Source organism: Pezoporus wallicus, unplaced genomic scaffold (assembly GCF_028554395.1).
Source record: "Pezoporus wallicus isolate ANWC-B61680 ecotype Strahan unplaced genomic scaffold, APGP_CSIRO_Pwel_v1 contig_3058, whole genome shotgun sequence".
NCBI lineage: Eukaryota > Metazoa > Chordata > Aves > Psittaciformes > Psittacidae > Pezoporus > Pezoporus wallicus.
The window spans coordinates 2,483,949-2,510,713 of record NW_026641153.1 but is presented as its reverse complement, the minus strand read 5'-3'; the positions used below and the strand labels follow the sequence as shown (position 1 = coordinate 2,510,713).

Genomic DNA, 26,765 nt, shown 5'->3' with positions numbered 1-26,765 from the left:
CTAAGAGTGTTTTATGGCATAGGTTCGGCAACCATTGCTTTAGAACCGTGCATCTATATTAGGATAAAGCTTGCATTTGAGAGAAATTAAGGTGTGTCTGCATATACACAGACTGGAAAATACTACAGAAACTAAATGGACTGAGGAAAGGTAAAAGACACTGGTTTTAACATTCAGCTCTTACATTATTCTCTACCTTTAATTGCAGAGTGTTTTTACATTACAATCTGAAAGGGTTTTCTGTTGGAGGGTAGGAAAATAGTATATACTATAGTATGTATAGGGAAGGTTTGGAGTGCAACACCTCTTCTAAAAGATATTTGAGAAAGTTGAGAAGCAGCATGTTATTACGCTCTATTTAATAAAAGAGAAAATAAGGAGCTCTGGGCATCTTGTTACGGCAATGCAAAGCCAGGTGTAGGAGCAGTTGAGGCTTTGGTGTGTTTCCAGCATGGCAGTCTTGACTGACATGTTACCTCTGGGAAAATAAAAGACATTTTTAGGGTTTACCAGTAGAAGGTCATTTTCCTTTGCACTCATTTTTCTCCAGGACTCACAGTTAAACTCTTTTTATTTCTCTTGACTAGAATTATTTCCATTAGGGAAATGTTGCCTGAAAATAGCATGCAGTATTAATGTTTCATTTGTTTCTGTTGTTGCCAACAGTAACATGTTTCCTTGGCTCTCACCCACTGACTGCTGATGAGATCAAGTTGATTATTCAGCAGCTATAGCCTACCACCTGCTCCATTTTTTTTATCTTGACATGCAAAGCTGTTAATACACTGCCTTGCCATGTTAAAGTCACAGTTGTTATTCAGCTGTGGGTTTGGGATTTTTATATATATATATTTATGGAGAGGATTCATTTGTTAACAGACTTTTAATCAGTCAAATTCGGATTGATTCTGTTTCATACATCTGAGGACCTAAGAGAAGATGCTGATTTGTATTGTTTTTTACTTTCACATTACGGTTCTACCATTCAAGCTCTGAATTTTAATTATGAATGAAGTTGTATGTTTCCTGGGTCCATGTCTGGAAATGTTATTTCAGTGCAGATTTCAGTGTTATCTCAATTTTATTATAAATCATTAACTACTTTGGACTTTATTGGGCTGGTTAAGGTTATGAATGTGTATTAATGAAATCAAAAGATTTAGTCCCATTCCTACAGAGAAAGAGATCATATTCTCTGTTCACTCTTGTTATTTCTTGAAAGTCTGGATTTTGCTCTTTATATGAATACCTATGCAATTATGAGGGAGCTTAAAGCTGTATCTGATGATGTGGCCAAAGGGACCTTTGACTATCATTTCAGCAGAGACTAAATTGACAGGTTTCTGATCTTCTTTTGGGATTATAACAGCATTACATCTGTCTTCTGTAACACACAAAGTGTGAGTAAATCCAGAACTGACTACATATCTTTCAATGTAGCATTTCATACCTAGTTATAGTGAATACATATACCTGTGTACAGTGAATTGCATTAACTAGCAGATGATATTTTAATATCATAATTATGATAATAAATATACAAATAATGATAATTTTAAACAAAAATACTGCAAACAGTAATCTGAGTATTTATGTATTCGATATATATCAAATGTTATCAATTTATGTGAAATAATATAACAATATATTTTTATTGAACTCATATAAAGCTATAATATTCTGTAAAATTTATTGTTCAGTTTGACTATGCAATGAGGCAAAATAGAGCTGGTATTGCATCCCCTATTTTTTTAAAGGTAACTGACTCTTAATAAGGAGGTATTTACTTTGTTCTTTTTCCTACTTTTCCTTTTGAAATAAGTCAGTTGTGTGCATATTTCAGTTATTTGTTCATATTTGGATCCTAGTCTGATTTTTATGGAATTGCTGACATGTATAATTTTTAAGCAGTGAAGGTTTGTATTTTGTTTTTTTCTTTTTTAACTGGATACTTAATGAGGAGATATTAAAGGAGCTGTGAAACAAGCTGAGCTGCATCTAAGTTAAAGTTGGGGTTTTTCTTGTAAGTTAGAGGAAAATTACATTGTTGAAATTTTAGAACACTTATTTTTGAGCAGGTTAGTTTTGATATTTCTAAAATAAGTGTGTGTAGTCCTGATTTCACCCTGGGGTGCTGAAAACTACACATACACTACAGCTGAAAATCAGGGTAACAAGGCATTGCCTACTCAATATATGTGTCATCTTCCAGTCATGCCTGTGAAGTTCCTAGCTCATCTGTGAATCTTAAGAGTTTCCTAAGGCAGACAGTAAACTGGAGCTGGTGGTGTAATGGAGCAATTGGCAGTTTTAGTCTAATGGTTTCTGAGTGTGTCCTTCACTTTGAGCATGTTTGAAAATATAACACTAATGTGACTTGCATTTAAGGCATATGAATTACTAGAGTGAAAATGTAATAAGCTCGAAGGGTTTGAAACCTCTGCAAATGAGAAGGATAAATTACATGTTAAAAGAAGTAGTCTTTTGCTGTTTCTATACACCACTCTAGCAAAATTTCATTGCTGGATGTTGATGCATTTGACAGACAATTTCTTACTCCTCTTCTCAATTCCAACAATTGCAAGCATCCTAGGCACATATTCAGATTTGAGAACTGAAACTTCTTCCTCCCTCCTTCTACCCATAAATAGGGAAAGTGTAGAATTTAACAAAATGCTGCTTCTTTACCTTCTGCTGAAAATTTCCAGCATTCCTTGTTGCTTTTTAATAATAGTTGAACAGAATTATTTTGTACACTCATTCTGCAGCTTATTAGGTTTGTAGGGCATTCCACACAAAGCATATTTCATACCTCATGGACTGGACTCCATGTTCCAGTCATAGAAGATGATTTTGTGCTCCCTCTGCTTGTCATTGTAGCTCTATTTGATTTGTCCTATTCTCTGTTACTCAGAGAGGTGCCCTCCAGCAATGGTTTTGCACCTGCAGTTCATTTATATGATAATTTATCAGATAATTTGATACCATTAGCTAAATTCTTAAATCCACACAATAAGAGAAAGAAAAAAAACAGGAGAAAGAGCTCTTTCTAATTCATGTTTTAGAGAAGAGCTGCTTTTATTTAGTGGAGAAGTGTTACTGCGCCAAATGGTCTTTTGACTTTACCCTTTCTGACTTACCTGAAAGTTTTGTCAGAGATAGATGATTTTATGACACAACATTTTAGATGTCAAAAGCCACATATGTGCTCTATTAATTTAGGGTCTCCCCCTTCCAGTTTTCCCTATTAAAATCAATATGATTACTCATGTTAGAAAGCATTAACTTCACCTGGAATACTGTAATCTCAAGAAGTTTAGTTCAGATTTTGCTTCCCATTGATCTTTTCTAACCAATGTCTTCCCGCATGACATCCTCGTCACTAAATTGGAGAGACATCGATTTAATAGGTGGACCACTCGGTGGATAAAGAACTGTCTGGATGGCCACACACAAAGAGTTGTGGTCAATGGCTCAATGTCCAGCTGGAGACCAGTAACGAGTGGTGTCCCTCAGGGATCAGTGTTGGGACCAGTCTTGTTCAACATCTTTCTCGCTGACATGGACAGTGGGATTGAGTGCGCCCTCAGCAAGTTTGCGGATGACACCAAGCTGTGTGGTTCAGTTGATACGCTGTAGGGAAGGAATGCCATCCAGAGGGACCTTGACACGCTTGTGAGGTGGGCTGATGGCAACCTCATGAAGTTTAACCATGCCAAGTGCAAGGTCCTACAGCTGGGTGGGAGCAATCCCATGCACAGCTTCAGATTGGGCAGAGAAGAGATTCAGAGCAGCCCTGCAGAGAAGGACTTGGGGGTGTTGGTTGATGAGAAAATGAACATGGGCCGGCTTCAGTGTGCGCTTGCAGCACAGAAAACCAACCGTATCCTGGGCTGCATCAAAAGGAGTGTGACCAGCAGGTCGAAGGAGGTGATCCTGTCCCTTTATTTACTCTGCTATCTTGAGATGGTTAGTGTGAGATGTCCCTGCCCATGGCTGGAACTAGATGATCTTAAGGTCCTTTCCAACCTTAATAACCATATTCTAACCATATTCTATTCTGTTTTGTGGTTATTTTAGATCTTCTGCTTTGGAGGAAAACCACTAGAAGAGTAAAATTTCTCTGTGGAGAATTAGCCTGACTCTTCCTTCAGTCATTTAATGAAGCAATGGGAATAAAGGTTATCGTGAATCATAAAAAATGATTATCACTATAGTTGTTAACAGAGAAAAACCTTTAAAGCTCTGTCTTTTAAATATGTGGAAGGTGATAGGAATTCTTTTCCATTTCTTTTTAATATGCTGTCCTGGGTTTGGCAGTAGCAGTCATTTTGCTCCTTCTTAGTAGCTGGTGCAGTGCTGTGCTTTTGACTTTCAGCCTGGGAACAACGCTGATAACACCGATGTTTTTAGTTGCTGCTCAGTAATGTTTACTCTGACCAAGGGCTTTCTGCATCTCATGCTCTGCCAGGGAGGAGGGGAAGCTGGGAGGAAGCAGAGACAGGACACCTGACCCAAACTAGCCAAAGAGGTATTCCATACCACAGCACGTCATGGCCAGTATATAAACTGGGGGCAGTTACCCGGAAGGGCTAGATCGCTGCTTGGGTCAGGCTGGGTATTGATCGGTGGGTGATGAGCGGTTGTATTCTCTTCCCTTGTTATTTCCCTTATCATCATCATTATTGGTGGTAGCAGCAGTGTATTTGTGTCTTATCTCAACCTGTGGGAGTTACATTCTTTTAATTCTCCTCCTCATCCCTCTGGGAATGGTGGGGAGGAAGAGGGGGGAGTGAGCAAGCAGCTACGTGGTTCTGAATTACTGACTGGATTTAAACCACGACACAAACATGACAGCCTTGTGTTGGAAATGAGGTCATCTTCTTAAAAAAAAAGGATGAAGTCTGAAATAAAATCACTGTTCATGTGAATAAAGCAGAAATGGCTTGAAATGTGTTAAACAAACACATGAAATATGGATTTTTCTGTTTATTTTTTAACTTAAATTGCTTTTTGTAATTTACAGCTGAATTAGGAAAAAACCCAAACCTATCCATTTATATTGTTGGTAATCGTTAAGAGTGGCAAACAATCTTTGAGGTGTTATTTTGTATTGTGGTCCAGAGTATAATAACGTCAGCTTTTTTTGTTTTTAAAAAACTGATTTCTGATTGTGTTAGATTGTGTGTAATTTTAGGCCAGTAATCTGTAGGAAGAGTGTTTTCATAAATTTCACAGTGTCAGTAGGCCTCTAACATACTCTTTTTCGTTATGACTCCTCTCCTGCCTCATATGACAAGAGTGAAACTGGCTCCAAAGAGTAAATGGGGAATATATCATATGAGGCCTATGTTGCATACAGGAGAGCAATTATAAGCACACTTTTTTTTTTGGCACTTTATATGCTTCAGATTTCCTCATTAACAGTCTTCTGATCAGATTGCCATCGTGGCACAGCAGATGCTGGAGTAGGAGACAGGCTGTAACACTGCAGTGTAAATACATGAAGTAAAACCACACTGTAGATCTTAGAATCATAGAATATCTGAAGTTGGAAGGGATCCATAAGGATCACTAAGTCCAGCTCCCTGCTCCTTGCTGGACCACATGCATACCATATGCATATAGAAATCCTATAATATTGAAATAGTGTGTGTTCAGTAGGGTTAGGGATAAGCACAAACCAAAACCCTACTGTTGGTCACCATCTTTTAAAATCTGTCTAAGTATTAAAATTCTGGTTACATTTATACTGCAGGTGATGGTATTTACTTAATGGAATACAGCAATGCATAGGAAACAACTTCTTATTTGAGGTAGGGAAATATGAATTCTCTTGTAAACTCATGTGCTACAGTGTTAGTGATCAGAATACTTTTAAAGGAAAAAAAAAATTTCTTACAGAAGTGCAAATACATTTCTTTTCTTTAAAATTTTGTTGGTCTATATTAAAGCTGTAGTGAAATCACAGTACCAGTCTTCTATTGTCACCTCAGACACTTTATCCCAGTCTTTCCAAATCTTTTCCTCATATTTCTCTCTCATATTTTATGTGCAATTCATAATAATCTACAGAAGAGCAATATTTATATTCTAGATACATATATGAAAACTGTTTTCAAAGCTACTTTTACATGGCTTTTACACTGTTCAGGCAAGAACAGGACTGAGTATTTTGTTTGTGTTTTAAAGTCAGAACTTGAAGTTTATTGTATGCGTCTACATTGTGGTATTTAAATTTGATATGTTCTCCCGGGGTATTTGTCTTCCTAAAAAAAACTTTAAAAAAATCCATGGATTTGGTATTTTTGAAAGCTTCGTAAGGGTATTGATGTCTAATAACTCTAAGCTTACACATTCTATAATAGCTTGATATATCAAGGGGTGGTGAAATACTATTTTCAAGATAAAATACTTAGAGTGAAAAGCACAAAAAGAAGATTTATTTCATTGTACCGAATATAATTGTAATTGTGCCATCAGCTGACAGAATTCTGTGCTGGTTAGGAGGAGATAAAGATATGACATGTGCACAAAAATGAAGGCTGGAAGATGAATAGGCCTTCTAGGGAGCTGATCTTTACAGATCAGATAAAGATTCTTCAGGTCTCTTTCTTGCAGTCTGTGCTACATCAAAGGCCATTGTTCCAGATGACTTGGAACCTGGGGACAAGACCTTCAAAATGGAAAGTTTAGAGGTTGACAGCAGCTGGACTTTGGGGTTTTTAGTTTTTATTTATTTCTTTATTTATTTATTTTTTGAGTGTCTGATCTCTTTTGTAATCCCTTTAAAAATTAAAGAAACATTCATAGGCTGATGGACTAAATAACACTTGCATTTTATCTATCCTCCCCCTTAACTGTTTTGCTTTAAATCTAACTATTCTCATTGAAAGGTTTAAGGAAATCTAGTAGAAGGTAACTCTTGACATCTTTTAAAGTTTGGTTAAAAATACTTACTTGTGGGCACCCTGCACGCTATTGAGAAAGCAGCAAGGGAGAGAGCAGTTCTTACCCGTTTAAAAAAGTTGTGTTGTTTTGTTTCTTAAAAAGAGGTAGAAATAATTGTTGAATCTAGGAACATTTATTAAGCAGATGTTTGTTTAATCATGGTGTATTCAATCACTTTAAATCTGACATGCTACTGTGTCAACCACAGTGGCTGAATCTGTGGTTTGAATCACATCAGCTCCTGTGATCTCTTACTTAGAAAGTAAGCTGTCAGGCATCCTCCAAAAGCATAAGAATAGATGGACCTTGTTGGCTTTGCAGTCCTCTCTTCCTGGTCATGGTTTCTCAAATTAGAGTGATCTGAATTCATTGCCTTCATCTGAGAATCCTTGCTCTCCAGCAGACTGCAGGGCTTTTAAAAAATACCTTAGAATCACCGAATCATAGAATGGTTAGGGTTGGAAAGGACCTAAAGATCATCTAGTTCCAAGTGACTCACCACCCTCACAGTAAAAAACTTCCTCCTTATATCCAATCTAAACTTCCTCTGTTTAAGTCTAAACCCTTTACCCCTTGTTCCATCACTACAGTCACTAGTGAAGAGCCCCTCCTCAGCATTCTTATAGGCCCCCATCAGATACTGGAAGGCTGCTATGAGGTCTCCACGCAGCAGCCTTCTGTATCTGAAGGGGGCCTATGAGGATGAAGTAAGTACCTTGAAGTAAGTGAAGTACTTACCTTGAAGTATGCCAGAATGTTTATATTACAGGATAGCTTTCTTCCTTCTCCACTTAAGGTGGTGTTAAATAGAGCTTCATACCAGGACTGAAAACATCTCATAGCTTTCATCTTCGCAGCACAAATACAGAGACATGGAGTAAAAGGTTATTAAAACCTAATATGGAGAAATACTGGTTTGCATGTTTGTTTTAGAAACATTTCTGCTCATATTCTTACATACACAAATATGAATCTCAGCATTTTAGTATTAGCTAGAGAAGCCTGTGGGGAACTGCGGTGGGTCACAGTGTTAGAGAGATGTTACCTGATTAAACCCTCATTGTGATGAGAGGGAGAATGGGATGTGTCAGGTGTCAGCTTGCTGTTGTGATGCTCCTCTGCTGGTGTTCTCCAGAGACTCTTCCATCAAAACAGGGAAGGCAAGACCTGACATTTGCATCTCTCAGATACAAGCAGGCATGATTTCTTTGAGAGAGATGAAAAACTAGTCTTTCCTTGTGTAACCAAAAAGGGCACAGCCATCTTGAGTTTTCTTCACAATCTAGCTGTTTTTGACCCCCGTCTGAGGTAGAGGTGGGAGGCTGAGGTGAGGCTCTGACAGCACCATCTCTGCCATTCCAGCTTATGTGAACTTTCTGGTCTACCCCTTTTAGTTGTTAGCAAGAGCTGACAGTTGACTCAACTGAAAACGTGACTTAGACCAATTCGTTTTGTGTAGGAGTTGGTCTGAATGTTAAGAGGATCATAAGGCTCACTGTGCACATATTGTTACACAGTAAAGCGTTTTCATCCCTAGCTGTCTGGTGGGTATTGTCAGGCTATTTCTGTTGGAAAGTTACCACGACTCCCCAGAAACACTTGCTATTTTTTTTGTTGGGTTATAGAATAACTTAGTAATAAAATTAAGTAAGTCACTCAAAAATTAGGAGATGACTTGAGTCTACATGAACTAAATTCATACCAGGTAGCTACTTCTGCAGAGGAAGCTGGCTACTCTTTGGATGGGTGCTTGCTTCCAGGGCTCTGGCATGGGGGATGCTGTGAGCAGTTCAGCTGGAGAACATGCAGGACATGGCAGCTTCTATATGCAGAAATTAAGTAAACTTCTCACAAGTGTGGACAAGCAGCTTTTTGAAAAGACATGTCACCAACACAATGGATGTCTCTGTACAACAGATTGATTTGAAAGAGCATCATTGGATCATTCTTGTGCACTGTGCTTTGCTTACCATGGGGCTGAGGACAAACTGGATTTCAACTATTTAAATAGGAAAAATGCCTTCTAAGAGGATGCCTGTTACTCTCCAACAAAAAATAACATTTTTGAAATAAGATGGTGCATCTTTACTCAAAAATACATAATTTCAAAGTGAATACAAAAAAAGGGTAGATTTATAGAAATTATATATAGAAAAAAAAAAACAGATTTTGCCAAGTGAAGAATCAATACATACTAAAATTTATGCCCTTTCTCTCTTTGGTCTCCAGCGCCTCGCTAAAGAAGCAGAAAAGTACCAAGCATCACATCAGTGGAGGGATGAGTTTGGGGTAAGTTTCAGTTTCTCCCCTTTTAACCTTGTATTTTTCCATTTTGAAATGTTAAATATAGTCTTACAAACATGCTGCTTATATATACTCACCACAGAAGGAGTCATTGACTATGAATGGAGATTTGGTTTTATACAGTAAACAGAATCAAAGTCTGGGTGTCTAGAGACTAGAGTGAGCTTTTAAATTCAGAAGGTCATAGGGGAGTGTTGTGGTTTAAACAGCTTCACAGAGAGAGGGACGTAGATCTGAGGTGTATAGAAGACATCTGTTTTTGACATACAAGGACTGATTACAAAGACATATGAGTGATGGTTAATATCAGTTAAAAGCACTGAAACACAGAATCATAGAAAAGATTTTTACAAGTTTTTTTTTTACTTATATGGTAGAAAAAAATGGGAAAAAAAGCTTAATACAGAAGGATTTGGTTATCTACAGGACTATATGACTATACTGGGAATCAGAAACTATTTTTTAGAATCATCTTTATACGTTAATAACTGCATCTCTATGGTATTCTAGTACTGGTAAAAGAGGCCCTAATCCAGTAGAACACTGAACTATCTTCTTCAGTGATTTCAGACTTTACTGAAAAACAAGTGACACGATTCTTTATTACTGAGCATGCCAAATTAATATTGTGCTGCATAATTATAAGCCTGTTAATTTTAGACTACAGTTCCCTGCTGTGTCAGTCATTTATTATGTCTTCATTACCTGTTTCTTCAGCAAATATAAACAGGTGGTGCTTTTTACATGATACTGCTACAAACTTAGGTTGTGTTTGCAGATCCACTGGAATCATAGTGGTGCGCAGTTAAATGCACAATAGTTTTGTATAACATTGTTGTGGTTTAACCCTCGCTGGCAGCTGAGCCCCACACAGCTCACTGCCCCCCCGGTGGGATGGAAGAGTAAAAGAACTGGAAGAGTAAAAGCGAGAAGACTTAACGGGTTGAGATAAAAACAGTTTAAGAGATAAAGCAAAAGCTGAACACAGGCAAAGCGAAATAAAGAAGTCATTCACCACTTCCCACAGGCAGACAGGTGTCCAGCCATCTACATGAGAGCAGGGCTCCATCACATGTAATGGTTACTTGGGAAGACAAACACCACCCCTCTTTCTTTCTTCTTCCCCATCTTTATATGCTGAGCATAGCACCATATAGTGTGGAATATCCCTGGGGTCAGTTGGGGTTAGCCTCCCTGGCTGTGTGCCCTCCCAATTCCTTGTGCACCCCCAACCTCCTCACTGGCGGGGTGGTGTGAGGAGCAGGAAAAGCCTTGACTCTGTGCAAGCACTGCTCAGCATTAGCTAAAACATCCGTGTGTTATTAGCACTGCTTTCAGCACGGATACAAAACACAGCCCCATACCAGCTGCTATGAAAAAAATAAAATCTATCCCAGCAAAAGCCACCACAAATGTCCTTTCTGATCCAGTGTTTTTCAGACACTTGGACATTTGAAAACAAAGAGACAAAAAAACCCCAAACAAACCAAACACCTGAAGTGAGGCCAAATAATTCAGACAAGAGCAACTCACATTTAGGAGTGTAAAGAGTGTCTAGACATGGCCTGAATGCCTTTAAGTGTGCTCTCGGTACAGGCACAGGTTCTAATACATGGTAAAAGAGCACATATTCCATAGGGGTGCAATAACGAGAATGCTACAGCAACCTTTACTGCTGATCTGTCTCTGTTTTGAATAGAAAACAAAACCTGCAAGTTTGATGGACACAATGCAGAAGAGTGTGAATACACTCAGATGCTCTTTTTAATCATTTTGCTGTTTGCTGAGCACACTGGCATCACATCAACACTGTCTCAGCTTTTGGTTTCCTTTTTACCTTTTACTTGCAATCGAAGTTAGTCGTACCAGAGAGGCTTCTGGTCTTAACAGAATTCATTGCCATGGAGTGATCTCAAAGTAATTTTGAAATGTAATTTTATATTAATGTTGTGGCTCGGGCAAAGACTATGGTCAGAATTAAGAAAAAAAAAAAAAGAAAAAAGCTGTTCTGTTGGATTTATAATAAAGTAACTGCAAACCGACCTTGTGCTTTACTGACTTGGATGGGAACTGTGCACACTATGTAATAGCCTTGACATTAGGTTATGCAATTAAATTTCAAATAAATGTATTAAGCCTCTTATAATTTAATTTGTTCCATTTTTGCCAGAAGTAATCTTTCTTCTGTTCTGGCCTACTTTTTAGCAAGTGTCTGTTCAAATTAGTTTGCACACAGATCTTTGTGATAAACTTCATTTTCACTTGAAGATTTATACTCCTAATAGTTGTGATGGAGAATAGAAGATATACCATAAAACTTTCTGTGGATGAGGTTTTGTGAAGTACTTCTGATAGTACTTTACACATTATGATACACATTATGAATGTTGTACATCATGCTGTACAAGGATTATTTCTTGTCCAGGATTTAGTTTTGTGTGATAAAAGCCCTTCTAGCAGCATTGCGTGAGTCACTGCAGACAGAAACTCTTTGGGACAATTTATTTCTGCTTCTAACGAGCTCACAATCAGCAATGTCCTTGACAGTCAGATTGCAGTCGAATACTAGGATAGAGTTTTAAGAAGAAAGTATCACCAGCATTACTTCTGGGGAAGTATATATAGGCTTCCTTCAGTGGAATAAATCCAAAAGAGGAAGGGCAAAGAGGGCTGGTCATAATACCAAGGTCTCTACAGAGCTACAAGGGATGTGTCAATCAAGACTGCTAGAATGCCTATTCTAACACCTTAGTCAAAATATAATTTTCAGCAAAAGAAGCATGTAAACATTAAAAATTGTTAAAAGTTTTATTTGCAGGTTAATGCCCTATATAATAAATATTCAGTATCCTTGGATATGGTATTCTGAAATTATCTAGTACAGGAAAGAATCTAAGATCCAGATTTGGTCCCTCGGCGTCATTTTTCTTATTTCAGCTTATTTCATGTAAAGATTGTCAGAATTGTCTAAAGGAGAGAATTTACTTGCTTTTATAAAAACAAAGTTGGGACTAAACCACTGATAGAAACACAAATCCACATCTAATAAAATCCACTCATCATTGGCCTCCACTTTACATCAAGCCATTGACAATTTGAGTGCGACCATTAAGCCAGTTCCTTATCTACCGAATGGTCCACTCAGCAAATCCATGTATTTCCATTTTAGAGGCAAGGATGTTGTGCAGGATAGTACCAAATGCTGTGCGCAGGTCCAGGTAGCTGACATCAGTCACTCTTCCCTTGTCCACTAATGCTGTAACCCTGTGATAGAAGGTCAACAATTGTGCCAGGTGCCATTTGCCATTAGTGAAGCCATGCTGACTGTCTCAAAATCACCTCCCTGCTCTCAATATGGCTTGGCATAGTTTCCAGGAGGATCTGCTTCATGATCTTGCCAGGATGAATAGTTTAAAAAAAAAAAAAATTAAACCAAAGTTTTGAATTTTTTTTTTTTCTGAAATTATATTCATGTTTACCAAAACTTAAAATAGCCATGAACATAGAAATATCAGATTGATATTAATTTGAATCTAGGAAGCTGTGACCCAGCAATTCACTGAACAGAGAATATTTGGTGTTAGATAAAGTATTCATATTCCTATCTTTATTCCCCCCTGCATAGCTTTGTAAATACACAGATTGACACTAGGGGCTACATGTGTGCTTTTAATTAATATATGAACGTTTGTCAGGTGCATATTGAATGTCTTGATAGCAGAAATGAAAATGTAAAATGAGTTAATAACACGTATCATATGTTTACCATTAGCTTTTGGCTAAGGGGCAGAAATAATGATCATAATGGAGTTTGGTATTTTGCGTTAATAATTAAATAACAAAATAATTTTGACAATAAGTATTTTACTAAAATGTACAAAATTATTCAAAGGAAAGCGCTTAGCATCAGGTAAATAAAAAAATGCCATTCTCTGCTAACCACTCATCAGTATTGCCCAGTCCCCTAGCTGCATGTTCAATTAAAGAAAGGAAACGTACATAAATGTTTTCAGATTAATGCAGTTACAAATCAGAGGTACAAACCAGTATTTCTAAATGAAACAGCCATGTCAGATTGAATTTTCTTGTATGCTGCAGAGTGAATGGGGAGTGGTTTTGACACTTGTGATGGTCCAATTATTTTTCTGGCATAGAGATGCATGAAAAAAAACGTGAATTGGAAGAAGGGGGAGAGGATTCTTTATGAAATAATTGCTGTTATTCCCCAAATGGATCTTCCACAATTACATTTGATACCACATTTGATTGCCTTGCAATGGTTGGTTAACTAAAGCAATTTTGTTTCCAGTTGGGTTGCAATATTAATTGTATTTACACATGTATAAACATAAGGAATATCTCATTTGTTCTTTAACAAGGAATGCTTTATGGATGGCCTATTAGCATCCACTTATTTATATGAAGAGTGAAACCCAGACTATTAGGAATTGTTTATCAAATTAAAATGCCACATGAAAAAACTTTCAATATGCCTTATCTTTTAACCAGCAATGTCAGCTTGCTTATATTCTTACGTGCAAGTGATGGCTTTCTGAGTCCATGGTATTTCAGGGACAGCATTTGCTATGATGGATAATGTGTAAGCTGGTGTTTATGTACCAACTGCGCTTAAAAGTAAAGCCAAAAGGTCATGGAAATACTGCTTTGAAAATATGATTTTTTTTTTTCTTTCTCTAGCAGAAATAGTGGCTACACAAAACTGTAGTGAAAAGTAGCTCAGCAAAGAACTGGAAGCTAAAAAGGATAACTGAGATAAAAGAAATCTTGCGTCACAAGAGTTGATCCAAGAGGTGACCTCCAAGATCAGAGCAGTAGTTGGCATCACTCTGTGCTTGCTGTGTCTTGCAGATTGAAGATTTTCAGGACTGTCTGTAATTTTTTGTGGATGTTAAAACACTAAAATATTGCATCTAAAAAGCCTCAACTGGAAAACAAACAAACAAAACACCAAGCTTTCAGCTTTAGTACTTTAATTACTGCCTTCTAAAGAGGCAGTTTAGTAAACACAGGTTGTCTTTTGAAATAGGGGAAAGCTCTGTGAAAAAACCAAGCTAGAATACTTTTTCTCTCAAATCATCAAAGAGAGGATACAGCTCTCCTATGGCTTGTTCCTCTGATAGTACTTTTGTGCGCAAAGAGCATCTGTGGGAAATGCTGTTGTTTAGATTTGGCTCTGGACCTGGGGTACAGGGAACCAGTCCCTACAGATGCAAAGTAGGCATGGGATCCTTTCTTGTAAAGTCATTTATACTCTATAGTTCTGTGGAAGTTTAACAACACTAAACATGAGCAAAGTGTCAAAGCTGCCTGTATCTTCACATAATGCTCTGATCCAAAACCCAGTGAAATAAATCTTGCATTGACTTTGATTCATTTTGAATAAGGCCTCATACTTCTAAAGCCTTTATGATTTGAAAAAAAAAATATGCTGAATGATTGATTTAAATTGACAGGTAGATAGTGAATGATTTAGGGAGGATAATATTCTCCGAAAGGCTGTGTGCCACTTCCTTTTCTGTGACATACAGTTTTCATTTGTGTATAAATTAAATGTACCTAATCTCACTGAAAGGGATAAAATCACATTTTTTTCTGTCAGTGATTGCACTTTGACACCTTTCTACTGAGGGGACAAAGCTCTGTGTGTGCACTGGAAGTGGTAGGAAGCAAGGTGCAGCAGAAATAAAAGTGAATGTCATTAACTAAAATTGAGTGATTTTAGGGGTTGATAGCATTTATTTGGTGCTTATCAAATCACATATACCTTTTTAATTCATAAAAATGCCCTGTGAACATTGCAGGGGCAGGCAGTTCTGTAAGTTTTTCAGTAGTGCTTTCTCAAAATAAGACAGGAGATGCAGCAGTTGCAGCATTCAAAACACTCTCACCGTACTTTCCTAGGATCTCCGTAATTAGGAAGAAAGAGATTTATCTTAAAGTAGAAATTCACTATGAATATGCCACTTCCTGTACTCTCTCAGGTGAGTCTTGGAGTCTAGAAATCATTGACTTCCTCTAAATTCTGGGTTACCGTAGGGGAGATCTTCCGTGCTTTTACTCCATTATAAAAGATCTAAGGAAATCCTTTGTAATGATAACCCCAGTATCAGTGTTAATGTGATTACTCATTTGAACACACTTGTAATACTGTATTTATTTATTTATATATCTACATATATGTTCGCACCTTAGTAATTTTAAACCAATTAGGAAGCTGGTAAAGAAGATGGCAAATGGTAGCTTTACATTCGGAATCAAGATTATCTATAAACAGGGATTTTAAATATGTAACTATAGAGGAGCTAGCTTTCCTGCAACATTTTTCAGTCTTTAGAGTTTGGTTATTTATTATCTCTTAATATCCTTGCATTCAGTATAGGAGTGTAACTTTATAATATAAATCACTTCAAGATTCTCATCTGGGAAGTGAAGTGCTTCCCTGGTAGTGAACTTGCCAAAAAAAGCTGTTAAAGTGAAGAAACACCTTCAATCATTGTTGAATCTTTCAAGCTTTCCATTTTATCTGGAAAATCAAATATGTTAAAAGACATCTAATACCCTTTTTACTTATTGACGAGGCAACTAATTTAAAAAGTGCAGCTTCTGAAAAAGGGGTGGAGGGAAGGAGCTGAGAAAAAAAAAAAAGAAGGTGTGATTTCTCATCATTAAGACACCATACATATGCATTATCACCTTCGTTTTAAATGAGTCTTTAATGTGCTTTCTGAACAAACATCTTACTAAGAGCAAGATGTACTTTTCTACTCAATTTATTAACACCCTGAAGGTTCTTTACTTTACATGATGTCTTCAGAAAAGCTTTCTGCAGGCTCTATTTTTTCTAAGAGTTCATTGACCTTGCAACACAGATGAGATTTAACTAGTTTTTTTATGATTTTACCTTTCCCCTTCAAATTCAGTTGCTAATGTAAATTTGAGATAAGTAATTTTTAGCATTGCTTTACTACCTTAGATGAATCAGTAAAATCAATTAGAAATGGACTTCAAGGAAGCCGTTTATTTTGTCTGTAAGCTTTTTTACGGAATGCTTTCAGTTCAAAAATAACAGCATCTTTCTCCTAGATTAACCCTTGCCAGTATTGTGAGGATCCAAATCGTTTACTCTGTTGCCAGCATCTCCTAGACAAACTCATTTCCTCCATTGTCCATCACATTCATGTTATCCTGGCCCTTTCTTACAGTGACCTGAGGAAATGTGCCAATGTTTTTTTAAAAAGGAGTATTAACCTGCTTAACTCTGCTGGTCCTAATTCCTAATAGAAGAGATAAGGTCTTGTTTTTTTTTTAATTAAACCCTGATATAACTGAAGATACACAAAAAATTAATGGAGTAAGACAGTAACATTCAAATATAGCTTTTCATAAGGAAGGCAGCCTTCTAAAAGATTGAGAAATTCAGAAGATATCACAAAGTTCTGATTCTTACTTCAGAGAAGAATGCCATTTGTCATAGCAAACCATAGAGATTTATTTTTTCTTACTAAAGCAAATTAGACCCATTCCTGTAAAAAAGGGTAAATACTGGGAATAGACGTGGGTTTAGGCCTGAACATATTATTAAATATTAAAAATAGAGCTTTTCTGAAATTCTGAGGTAAGTGGCTTGGATTTTTAAAGGTGGAAATATTTGTGTTTTTCTTCATTCTATTTCCTTCTATTTTTTTCAAATGACAAAACCACAGGAGTCAGGAAGGCCTTGGTTGCTTTCCTTGTTCCTGTAAGGTACTAGATGAAAATCCTGGTTGTTTTTATCACAATTCATCATCTTTAGAAAAAGAAAAAGGAGCTAACATGAGAGCTGGAAGTTTTATGTATTTAAAAGTTTGTGGGCTTCAGAGATGTCATGAAATGCCAAGCCAAAAAAAATCCCCAAACAAAACAAAATAGGAAACGAAAGCTTAAGAAAATGAAAAATATGTCATTTTTGAAACATTATGTACTTATAGTACACTACCAAGAGGTGATGTTTTAATAACAGTGGCTTGTGCAGCAGTTGAAAACAGAAAGTGTTTTATGTCTGTACTATTTTGCAGTTGAACTGCAATAGGAATTTTAATAAGAGTTTCACTCTGCAGGGAGTTTAAAATCCTCTGGGAGTGCTAAACAATCCTATTAATAAGAGCTGCATTTTGCTCAGGGGATTTGGGAATTCTTGTCCTTCCATCCCTGAAGTATAGTAGGATTCTCATTAGAATTTAAACAAAAGATGAAACTGTCTCTTTTATGTCCTGAAAATGACGTGTGAATCAAGCAGCAGCAGATATTCCTGTAGGATTGCCACAAAGCAAGAGATGTGCATAACACATAGCAGAGAAACTCTTCTGTGTCGCGCGAAGAAAGAGCATTAAAAACTTCTACCTGGTTTGCCCAGAAGTATGGGCTGTTAAGCATTTGCTTATTTGTCTCCAGTTAATTTTTGCTATCATCTGTGAGCAAATCAGAACTCTGTAAATGAATATATAAACAACCCTGGGTCTCATTGGAAGGACATTAGGATTTAGCAAGTCTTGAGAGCTCTAGCCCAACCCTGTGACTGCCTTTAATTTATTTGTTTATGGAAAGTGCTATCATTGCATTTCGATTTTCCCATTTGGTACTCCCAAATTGTACTGCAGTGAAGCACTGTGTATTGTAACTGTCTTGAAAATACAAAGAATAAATATAAATATGACTATGCCAATCCAGAACAGATCTTTGTTTTTAAAAAATGGATTAATAATCTTTGATGAATAATTAATTCAGGTAGGATTCTCTTGTTAGTCCTTTGGGCATACCCACTTCTCAGGAGAGGAACTTGTTTTGCATTTCTTAAGAGTTACACATGGGAACAGTAAAACTAGGGATCTTGGCTCTCTTGATATTTTTGTCTGCTTGCAAAAAATTCTGGTGTTTTCTCCTGGTAAAACTTTTAATGCTTTCTGCGTTTTTTTGTTGGTTTGTTTTTTTTTTTTTCCACTTAAAAAGTGAAGGAAGTCTTCCAGCAAAAGTTTTCTAGACTGAATGATCCTCTCATAGGCAAGTTTAATTTTACCTGATTTGCTATGGGTATGGTAGTTTAAGTGACTTCTAGACTTAAAGCATTCTATGATACCCCTTGAAGAAGTATCTGTAGCACTTTTTCATCTTTCAGATTGAACATTTGAGATTTATTTTACTAGTATATGAAGGTATTTTGTGCAAGGGTTGTGTATTACTGTGGGAAAAGGTGGTTTTGTTTCTTTTGATGAGGGCTACCAGCAGAAGAAAACACAAATTGGATTAACAATTAAGCTTTTAAAAAGTATTATGAATATATGTTAATCCCGATGGTTATTACCGTTTCTTCTGCTGCCTGCTGACTTGGAAAGAGATTCTTTATCTTATTATAGGTGAGCGGAGGACATAGGAGATGTAATTCCAAACAATTAGTCTCTCTTTTGGTCTCCCTCTTCCCTTCCTTGCTTCCAATGCAATTCTGCCTCAAAGCTGTCTTTCAGCTGGATACCATTCGTAAAGTTTGGTATTGGGGAAAACATAGTAAGCTGGCACAGCATATGAACAAAACAACACTCTTTAGTGCAGTCTTCTGGATAAAACATTTATAAAACAGATCTGTAAAGATTTGCTGATACTAACATTGATGCATATATTTTTCAGCTAATCTAAGTTATGTTTTGAGATTCTTCATTCAAGGTAGAGAGCTGCTGTTTAAATATACAAATGGTAGAAAGCAAAACTGGGGCTAATGCAGGAGACGAGATCACAGATAGCTTTTGAGTAGATCCTGGTACTTGCCTAAAGCCTAGCTCACTTTGAACTTTCTAACTACCTGCAAAGTATAGGGTAGGGAGCAAAAGGCAGAGAGCCAGCAGTGCCAGTCTGATGTCTATGAAAGGCATTGGTAGGTGAAGTGACCCTACAAGAGCAGTAGCAATACCAAATCTGTGTGTTGCTCTGTGCTTAACCCATTTTTGTTAGTGAATATTTCATGCACAAAAGAAGGTGGGATCTTAATTCTGGCTCACTTACACATTTCTCAAAGAAGTAAGTCCAAGATTGGAACTGGACTACATTTCTAAAGCTTGCATCTATATGTCTATACTGTTGAATTAAAGAAATGTGTGCACCTGACTGTTGGACCAAGTGGTATAGCTTGTTAGTGTTCAAAGTAGCCTTGGTCTTATAACTTCTCTTGGTGATACCTAGGAGGCTTTAAGTGATATGTGTGTGTTTGCATACTTTCCTGCTCATGTTTCTGACATAATGTGAAGAAAGTGGTTCAGTTTAGAAAACTATATTTTCAAGGCATAAAACTAGGGAGTTCACATGCTTCAGGTGGTACACCAGTTACATCAGGGCATGCAAGAGTATCTGAGAATATAAAACCTGCTGAGGTAACATTGGAGGCATATAGAAAGCGACACAGGGTACAGCCTTCTATAGGCTTGCCTGCACAGTCGTTTGCGAATGCTTCCTGGACGTTGCTTAGGTACCTTGGGGACAGCTGTAACAAACACAATATGGATGAGCAGCAGTCTCTGTTCAACACTGATCTGTGTTTTGTTTTGAAATTTTAAGTATTTTAAACATTTTTATTCTAGTTCATCTGCAAAATCCCCCTGTTGTCTAATATTAATCTTGTTATTTCAGAGAATATGGTATGAGTGATGGAAGAAATGATAGTAAGCAGATATAAGTACTAATATTGTATTATGTATGATGTATGTTTTATTGTTACATATATGGCTTTAAACTGAAAGAGGGCAGATTTATATTAGATATTAAGAAGAAATTCTTCCCTGTGAGGGTGGTGAGGTGCTGGCAGAGTGCCCAGAGAAGCTGTGGCTGCCCCATCCCTGGCAGTGTTCAAGGCCAGGTTGGACAGGGCTTGGAGCAACCTGCTGTAGTGGAAGGTGTCCCTGCCTGTGGCAGGGGGTTGGAACTGGATGGTCTTTAAGGTTCCTTCCAACATAAACCATTCTGTGATCTGTGATTATTTACTTAAAATTTGGGTTAGGCTCAGGAGGCCCCCATTTTCAAAGAACATTTGTTTAAATATTTTTTACCTGTGTCTTATAGTATTCAGGAAAAAAGCAAACCCAAGAAAAATCTCTAGAAAATTACAGGACTGGGTGGTGAAACAAATATTCATATACTTTCGCTATTTAAAGAAGAACATGGAGCCTTTTTAAATTGCACAGTTCACTGTTAAGAGATGTACAGGATTCTCTGAAATTAAGCAAATACTCATCCGAACACCTTACCCTGCTGTCATATCTGAACCAGCTTATTCAGAGATTTGGGTGTCTATATTTCTTTGCAGTTTGTGACGTAAACACAAAAAATACATGGGGAATGAAAAACCCTGTTGTGATCCATGGAAGAAAAGACACCGTTTCATTTAGTGCAATTGTTAAAACAGAAAATGAGAAACATAATGCCAAGATGTTGATGCAGCTCTTAAATCTTACTGCTCTTCTGCATGAATTCCAGCATACCGAATGTAATATAGCCAATAATTAAGAAGAAAAGTAATTATGTTTTAATTATTTTTGATATGGCCCTTTTCTTGTAGTGATTAACAGGAAGAGTCTTCATCATGTTATGCTAAATGGTAAAATGAATGACATTTTCCAGCTGCTAGCTTGTCTCATGCTACTGAGCTGCTTCTGAAATAAGGTGTACTCACGGAGCTCTGCTTTATCACAGTGATTGAGTGCAAGACATGCACAAAACGGATGTCAAAGCTGAATAATTAGATTATGATTCCTTCTGTTCTTTATTAATTAGGTGAGCATGGGATATTTCTTAAAGCCTGGTAACAGCTGTCCACAGTTGCTTTCCTTCTAAGATTTCATGTATCTAGCAAAAGCATTTAAAGTAAAATCCTAACCAACTGGGTGAGATTTATCTTTGTAGGTGGTCCATTAAAATAATTAACAGTCAAAATGCCAGACACATTTGTTATGTGTGTGAACCAAAGCTGTCTGAAAAGAAGACATGCCCTGACATATTTTGAACTTCATTACCTTTTGGAAAGGTACTTCCCGCATTTAGGAGATTTTTGGGTGTTTTTTCTCATTTTCACACAGATTGTATAAAACAAGTTATAGCAATTGCTTCTTTGTATGTTATCACTGTGTTTTGTTATGGACAGACTTCAAGTGATTGAATAAATAAAATTAAGAACTGATATAGACAGGGAAAGAAATCAGATGCTCTTAAAAAATGTATTGGAGATCAGGGGGTTAGACTAGATGACCTTTGAAGGTCTCTTCCACCCCAAACTATTCTATGATTAATTTCAGAGGTCAGTGTCAGCTATATAAGATGTGATCCAAAGTTTGGATCAGACTTTCATAATTTAGATATGAAAATTATTTTTTCCTGTGCTACACAGTATTGTAATACTAAGGAAGAAACAGTGTGCATTTAATTTCCCTTCAGAAATATAATCTCTTTGTATTTTAGTTTTTACATATGGAAACAAGAGGAAAGAAGGATGCATAAAACCCTCTGCTGCTGCAATTTAAGGAAAACTATTCAAAATGTAGGCATTTTTTTTTCTATTGCAGTAAGATTCTTAAAGACATTAATGTTGTCTAGGTATTTTTTCTCTGAGTTTAGTTACAGTGATTTGTGTAATATATTCCTTGTCATATACTCTTTCTTTGTGAAGAGAAAAATAAATAGAGAAGAAAATCAAATAGAGGAAGAAATTTCTGTTTCTGTGGAACTGTTTCAACCACTGGATATATTCTCAAGGCTCAATATGAATGTATGTAAATATAAATATTAGTCTATACGTTTTCATCTTTCATTTCAAAGCATTTTTTAAAATCTCACTACATTATTATATTTTGTAGTAATTGATATTCTGTGTAAAATAATGTTTATCAGAATTAAATTTCCAAGTTTTCCATGAAGTTTAAAGAGGAGGGTGAAAGAAAAATATTTTTTTATAATGTTGATTTGGTTTTGTTTGGTATAATTAGGGAAAGTATGTTTACATTGTGTTAACATATATTATAGACATATATATACACATATATATATATACACATATATATATTTTATTCAGTAACAGTATCATATTCTGAAAAGATCAAAACAAATATTCAAATTAATTCACTCGGAGCCAAACATAAACTAAAATGATATGGCTCCTTTTTTTTATTTCTTCTTTATTTCTTGCTGAACTAGATATATTAAGAAGCAAATTTTGTATTTGTATTTAAATAGTTTGCCTTCATACTCTTTTAAGATCACATGATGGTTCCTGGACTTCAGAAAATTAATCCAACTGTTCCTCCATGTAGTATATTGTCAAATTCAAGAGTAATTACCAGCACTGATAATTCAAAATTCCTGCAGCATTTTGCAAATTCCTACAACTAATTTTTTTTTCCCTACTTTTATTTGTTGTTTTAATGTCAGTAACTGTTGGGCCTCTCCCAGTGAATTAGGAGCTTAAGTGGTGGGTTTAAAACAGTGTGCAGCCCTTGAATAACAAAGTGCAGAGAAGGTATTCTAGTCTAAAAAATAAATGTTTTTTTGTATCTGTCTGGCCTGTTGTGTCAATGGATTTCCACTAGCTGCAGTGTAAGCTCCATGGCATTGATTGTGAATAGTTTGTTAGACTGGATATGTTTCATGGTAGAAGTGTGGAAGTGTGGAACTGGATGGCAGAATAACCTTGATTATAGAATAACAATGTCCATTTTAGTTGCAATAAACACAAAAAAATATATCTCTTTAGGAACATACTTTGCATTTTATATAGTTCATCATAATTTCTTAAATACAAAAGTTGTAATTCTTGTTGTAAAAACTTAACTTAAAAGTTGTAAAAACTTATGGCAATCAGTTGTTTAATACATTAAGAAGCCAGAGAGATTAGGATAGGATAAATTTACTCTAATACTGACGGTCATGACTTACGGAGCTCCCTTTTGTTTAGTCTATTCTTCATGCATTTTATCTTACTGATTATCACCTGAAAACATAAGCGATAATCGAATCAAGGTTTCTCCACTCAGACTTCTCATCTCCTGTTGTGATCTATCAGCATTTTCAGTATCTGTGGCTCTGCTCAGCACTAATCGAGTTTTATCAGATTCTGATTGACTCCAGGAAAATGAATCAGCATGCAAAAAGTGATAGAAATATAATTTAAAATTGTATTACAGGTTTACCCATTACTTGGTACAAAGTAATTTCCTCAAAGTTTTTTGCAGACTTGTGGGAGTTGGACAGCTGGCATATTTGCTATATTCACTTATGATAGTGCAAGAGAAGTAGCTTAGTTCATGATATCCTCGCACCTGCGTAAGGGTGGATTCAGAATGCCAGTTTTTCATGGATCTGGTTTAAACTCATGTCCAAATTGTTTAACTAGGCTTCTGCACTATACTGGCCCCAGTATTTACAATCTAGGTAATATGCACTCAGTTCTGACTTGTTTTTTCTTTATTATTATTTCTTTTTATGTTCTTTCATCAACTAGAGTAATGCTGAATAAATTAAACATTCTTTTCTGCTTTAATTAAACAGATCAGATGGTGTTATAGGGAGGTTAATTAGCTGCTAACAAATTAATTTCATTTTCCCACCTGGAAATCTGCTTTGCAGTCGATTGTATTTTGCCTTACAAAAGGAGCTGATGGCAGCTGCTTGTACTTTGAGGAAGTTAACCTGATTAGAAGATCAGCAGTTTCCTGAACCTTTTGGAAGACTGTATTTGCCAAAATGAAAAGGATTCAAGGCAGTTTTGTCTCTCGGGGTTGTCTGTGGCTGCTTTGCATTTTACTTAAGGTGACTGGAGGAGGAATACTGAAGTTTGTTCTCTAATCTCTATATATGTAGCCATTTCTGTTAAACTTGGTAACTGCGGAGGAGTCTTCATTTCATTTTCTTTCCTGTTCATGTGTGACACATGCAAGTCCATTGTCCTGGGTTCAGCAGTAGCAGTCATGTTTCTCCTCCTTGGTAGCTGGTGCAGTGCAGCGTTTTGACTTTCGGCTCGGGAACAGAGCTGATAGAGATGTTTTGGTTTGGCCAAGGACTTTGTGAGCCTCATGCTCTGCCAAGGAGGAGGGGAAGCTGGGAGGAAGCAGAGACAGGACACCTGACCCAAACTGACCAAAGAGCTATTCCATACCACAGCACGTCATGCCCAGGATGTAACTGGGAGTTAGCCGGAAGGGCTGGGAGACTGCAGGGTTGGAGGAGGTATCGGTCTGTGCTTGGTCGGGCTTGGGGGCGAGTTATCGGTCAGCGGGTGGTGAGGTGTTGTATTCTCTTCCCTTGTTATTTCCTCTATCATTATTATCATTGGTGGTAGCAGTAGTGATTTGTGTTATACCTTAGTTACTAAACTGTTCTTATCTCAACCCGTGGGAGTTGCATTCTTTTGATTCTCCTCTCCGTCCCTCCGAGAGCAGGGGGAGGGCAAGAAAGGGGGGGAAGTGAGTGAACGAATTACCTGACTGGGTTTAAACCACGACATCCATAAACTTCTGATGGTTTTTCTTTGTCATTCTTTGAAGAGATGGTAAGGATATTGAGGGAGGTTCGACTGGTAGGAGAAGGAGAGAACAACTTTTTGAATCATTACCTTCCGTTATCTACCTACCAGGGTAGGCCAAAGGCATATTATAAATCTTTCTTCAACTTCATTGGGAGTGGATATTGATTTTTGGTGTTTATATCCATTGGGACTATGGTAATATGACTTGCGACTTTCTATTCATAACAAGAAATGTGTGTCCATACTGGGCTTGTTCCAGAGCCTGAAATAAAATGGCTTGAAAAAGTCTTCAGAACATAGTGTGGACTGAAGTGAGTTCTGTGCAAAACTGATAGTATTTGTCTCTGTATTATATTCTTCTTCTTCAAAGAAAAAATTTAAAATTGCAATACAGCAATTTAATATATTGGTAAATGAGATTAAATCCATTGCAATGCTGTTTCCAAGTGGCTGCGGGACTAGACAGTCAAATAATTAAGTCTTAAAATAATGGGGATAATATAAGAGCAGGAGTTTCTCCTGGCTGGCACTTTAGCTACTGGGTATGCATAGGATGGAAGTAATCAAATAATGCATAGTGTTTCTAAAATTAATTGGTGCTTTTTACTGGAGAGAAATAGATTGCAGATTGCCAGAAAACCAGCAGTCTTTCCCAGTACAAAGCCTGTTTCTCTGTTTCTCCTTTCTCATTAAAGTCTACAGGGGAAATTCAATTTTCAGCAATGTCACATTTCTCCATTTGCTCAATACAGACAGCTTTAGTCACTTTGATCTGTTGAAAAGTATAAATAAGTATAAAAATCTAATTGCTTTGAAGCTTAAGTTCTGGTGCCCAGTCATTGTGGAATTGTGGTAGTAACCTTACTAAAGTACCCTCTTCTCTGAAAAATGAATAAAACAATTCTTTATGGAAAGGTTTCATTTAGTGTCTAAGACATTCAGTTTTAATTAGAGTACTGTTCTGTACCCTGTTGCTTTTGGTATCTATTGTGTCAGGATTTCAGTTCAAGAAGAAACTAGGCAATAAGAGAATGTAAAAGGTTGCATAGCTAACTGGGGACTGATAGCTTGATAGTCTTAGCTACAGAGAACCTTGTATGAGTATGTTCACTGTTTATTAGAAAGAGAAATATACTTTCTAACAATTCTGTTCTCAAGAAGAAATTCTTCCATTTTAATTAGTCTTGGTAAGCTTGAAGGCACTGCCAGCTTGAGAGCTGATCATTCCATTTTGTAGGTACATACAAATTCCCATTCAGTGAATGTTGTACTGATATGAAGGTGATTGATGAATATAACAAGGAAAAAGTCTTCCATTGAAGAAGTGTTGCAGCAGAATTCTAAAAGGCTAAAAGTGTAAAAGTATGTGGGCTTGTCATCTGCCCCCATATACAGGCAATATGATGTGCTGAATTGTGGCTGTAGTGTAATAGGTAATGCTTGAATATACTCGCATAATGATCCTTGTGCTTTTAATGTAGATCAAAGTAGTATCCTTAAAGAGAGATTTTCAGTTTGATTAACTAAGCTGATAGTTATTCTGTGATATGATCAACTACACCATAGAGTAATATCAGTGTGGTTTTGCACTGTTAAATCTTCAGCCACTAATTCTTCAATCCTGCATGAAATATTGGGCCTTTAATGTTTTGCAATTAAAAAAAAAATACTTCATTGCTTGCCACATTTGATTTGTTTAATCCAAAAGCTGCACTAAAATATTATATGAAAGAAAAAAAAAAAAACCAACCCAAATAAAAGCAATAAAGATTATCCTTACCAGGCAAATTAACAAAATTCCGTTGTTATATTACCAGTTATCTGCATGTCCAAAGAGATTGCCTTCTGATCGCAAGCCATTGAGCTGTAGGATGTATTTATGCAAAAATTATTCATTAAGGATGTTGCGTTATTACAGAAGAACAGAAAACTCTGCAGATTCTTTTTCAGGTATTTGTTT

At 36.6% G+C, this 26,765-nt stretch overlaps 1 protein-coding gene and 1 long non-coding RNA gene across 11 annotated transcripts in view; one reads left to right on the top strand and one right to left on the bottom strand.

Annotated features, from left to right (window-relative positions):
- CACNA2D1 (calcium voltage-gated channel auxiliary subunit alpha2delta 1) overlaps positions 1-26,765 on the top strand; it is a 381,260-nt gene that overhangs the window by 169,415 nt on the left and 185,080 nt on the right. For all 10 annotated transcript variants that reach the window (XM_057422543.1, XM_057422540.1, XM_057422539.1 and 7 more), the window contains exon 4: positions 9,181-9,240. In XM_057422543.1, the coding sequence (XP_057278526.1) occupies positions 9,181-9,240 (60 nt within the window). The remainder of the gene's footprint in view (positions 1-9,180; positions 9,241-26,765) is intronic.
- LOC130606312 (uncharacterized) lies at positions 6,620-7,986 on the bottom strand. Its single transcript, XR_008973947.1, has 3 exons — positions 7,909-7,986; positions 7,690-7,793; positions 6,620-6,676 (listed from the first exon to the last, which is right to left on the bottom strand). It is a non-coding gene; the product is annotated as an uncharacterized LOC130606312 (long non-coding RNA).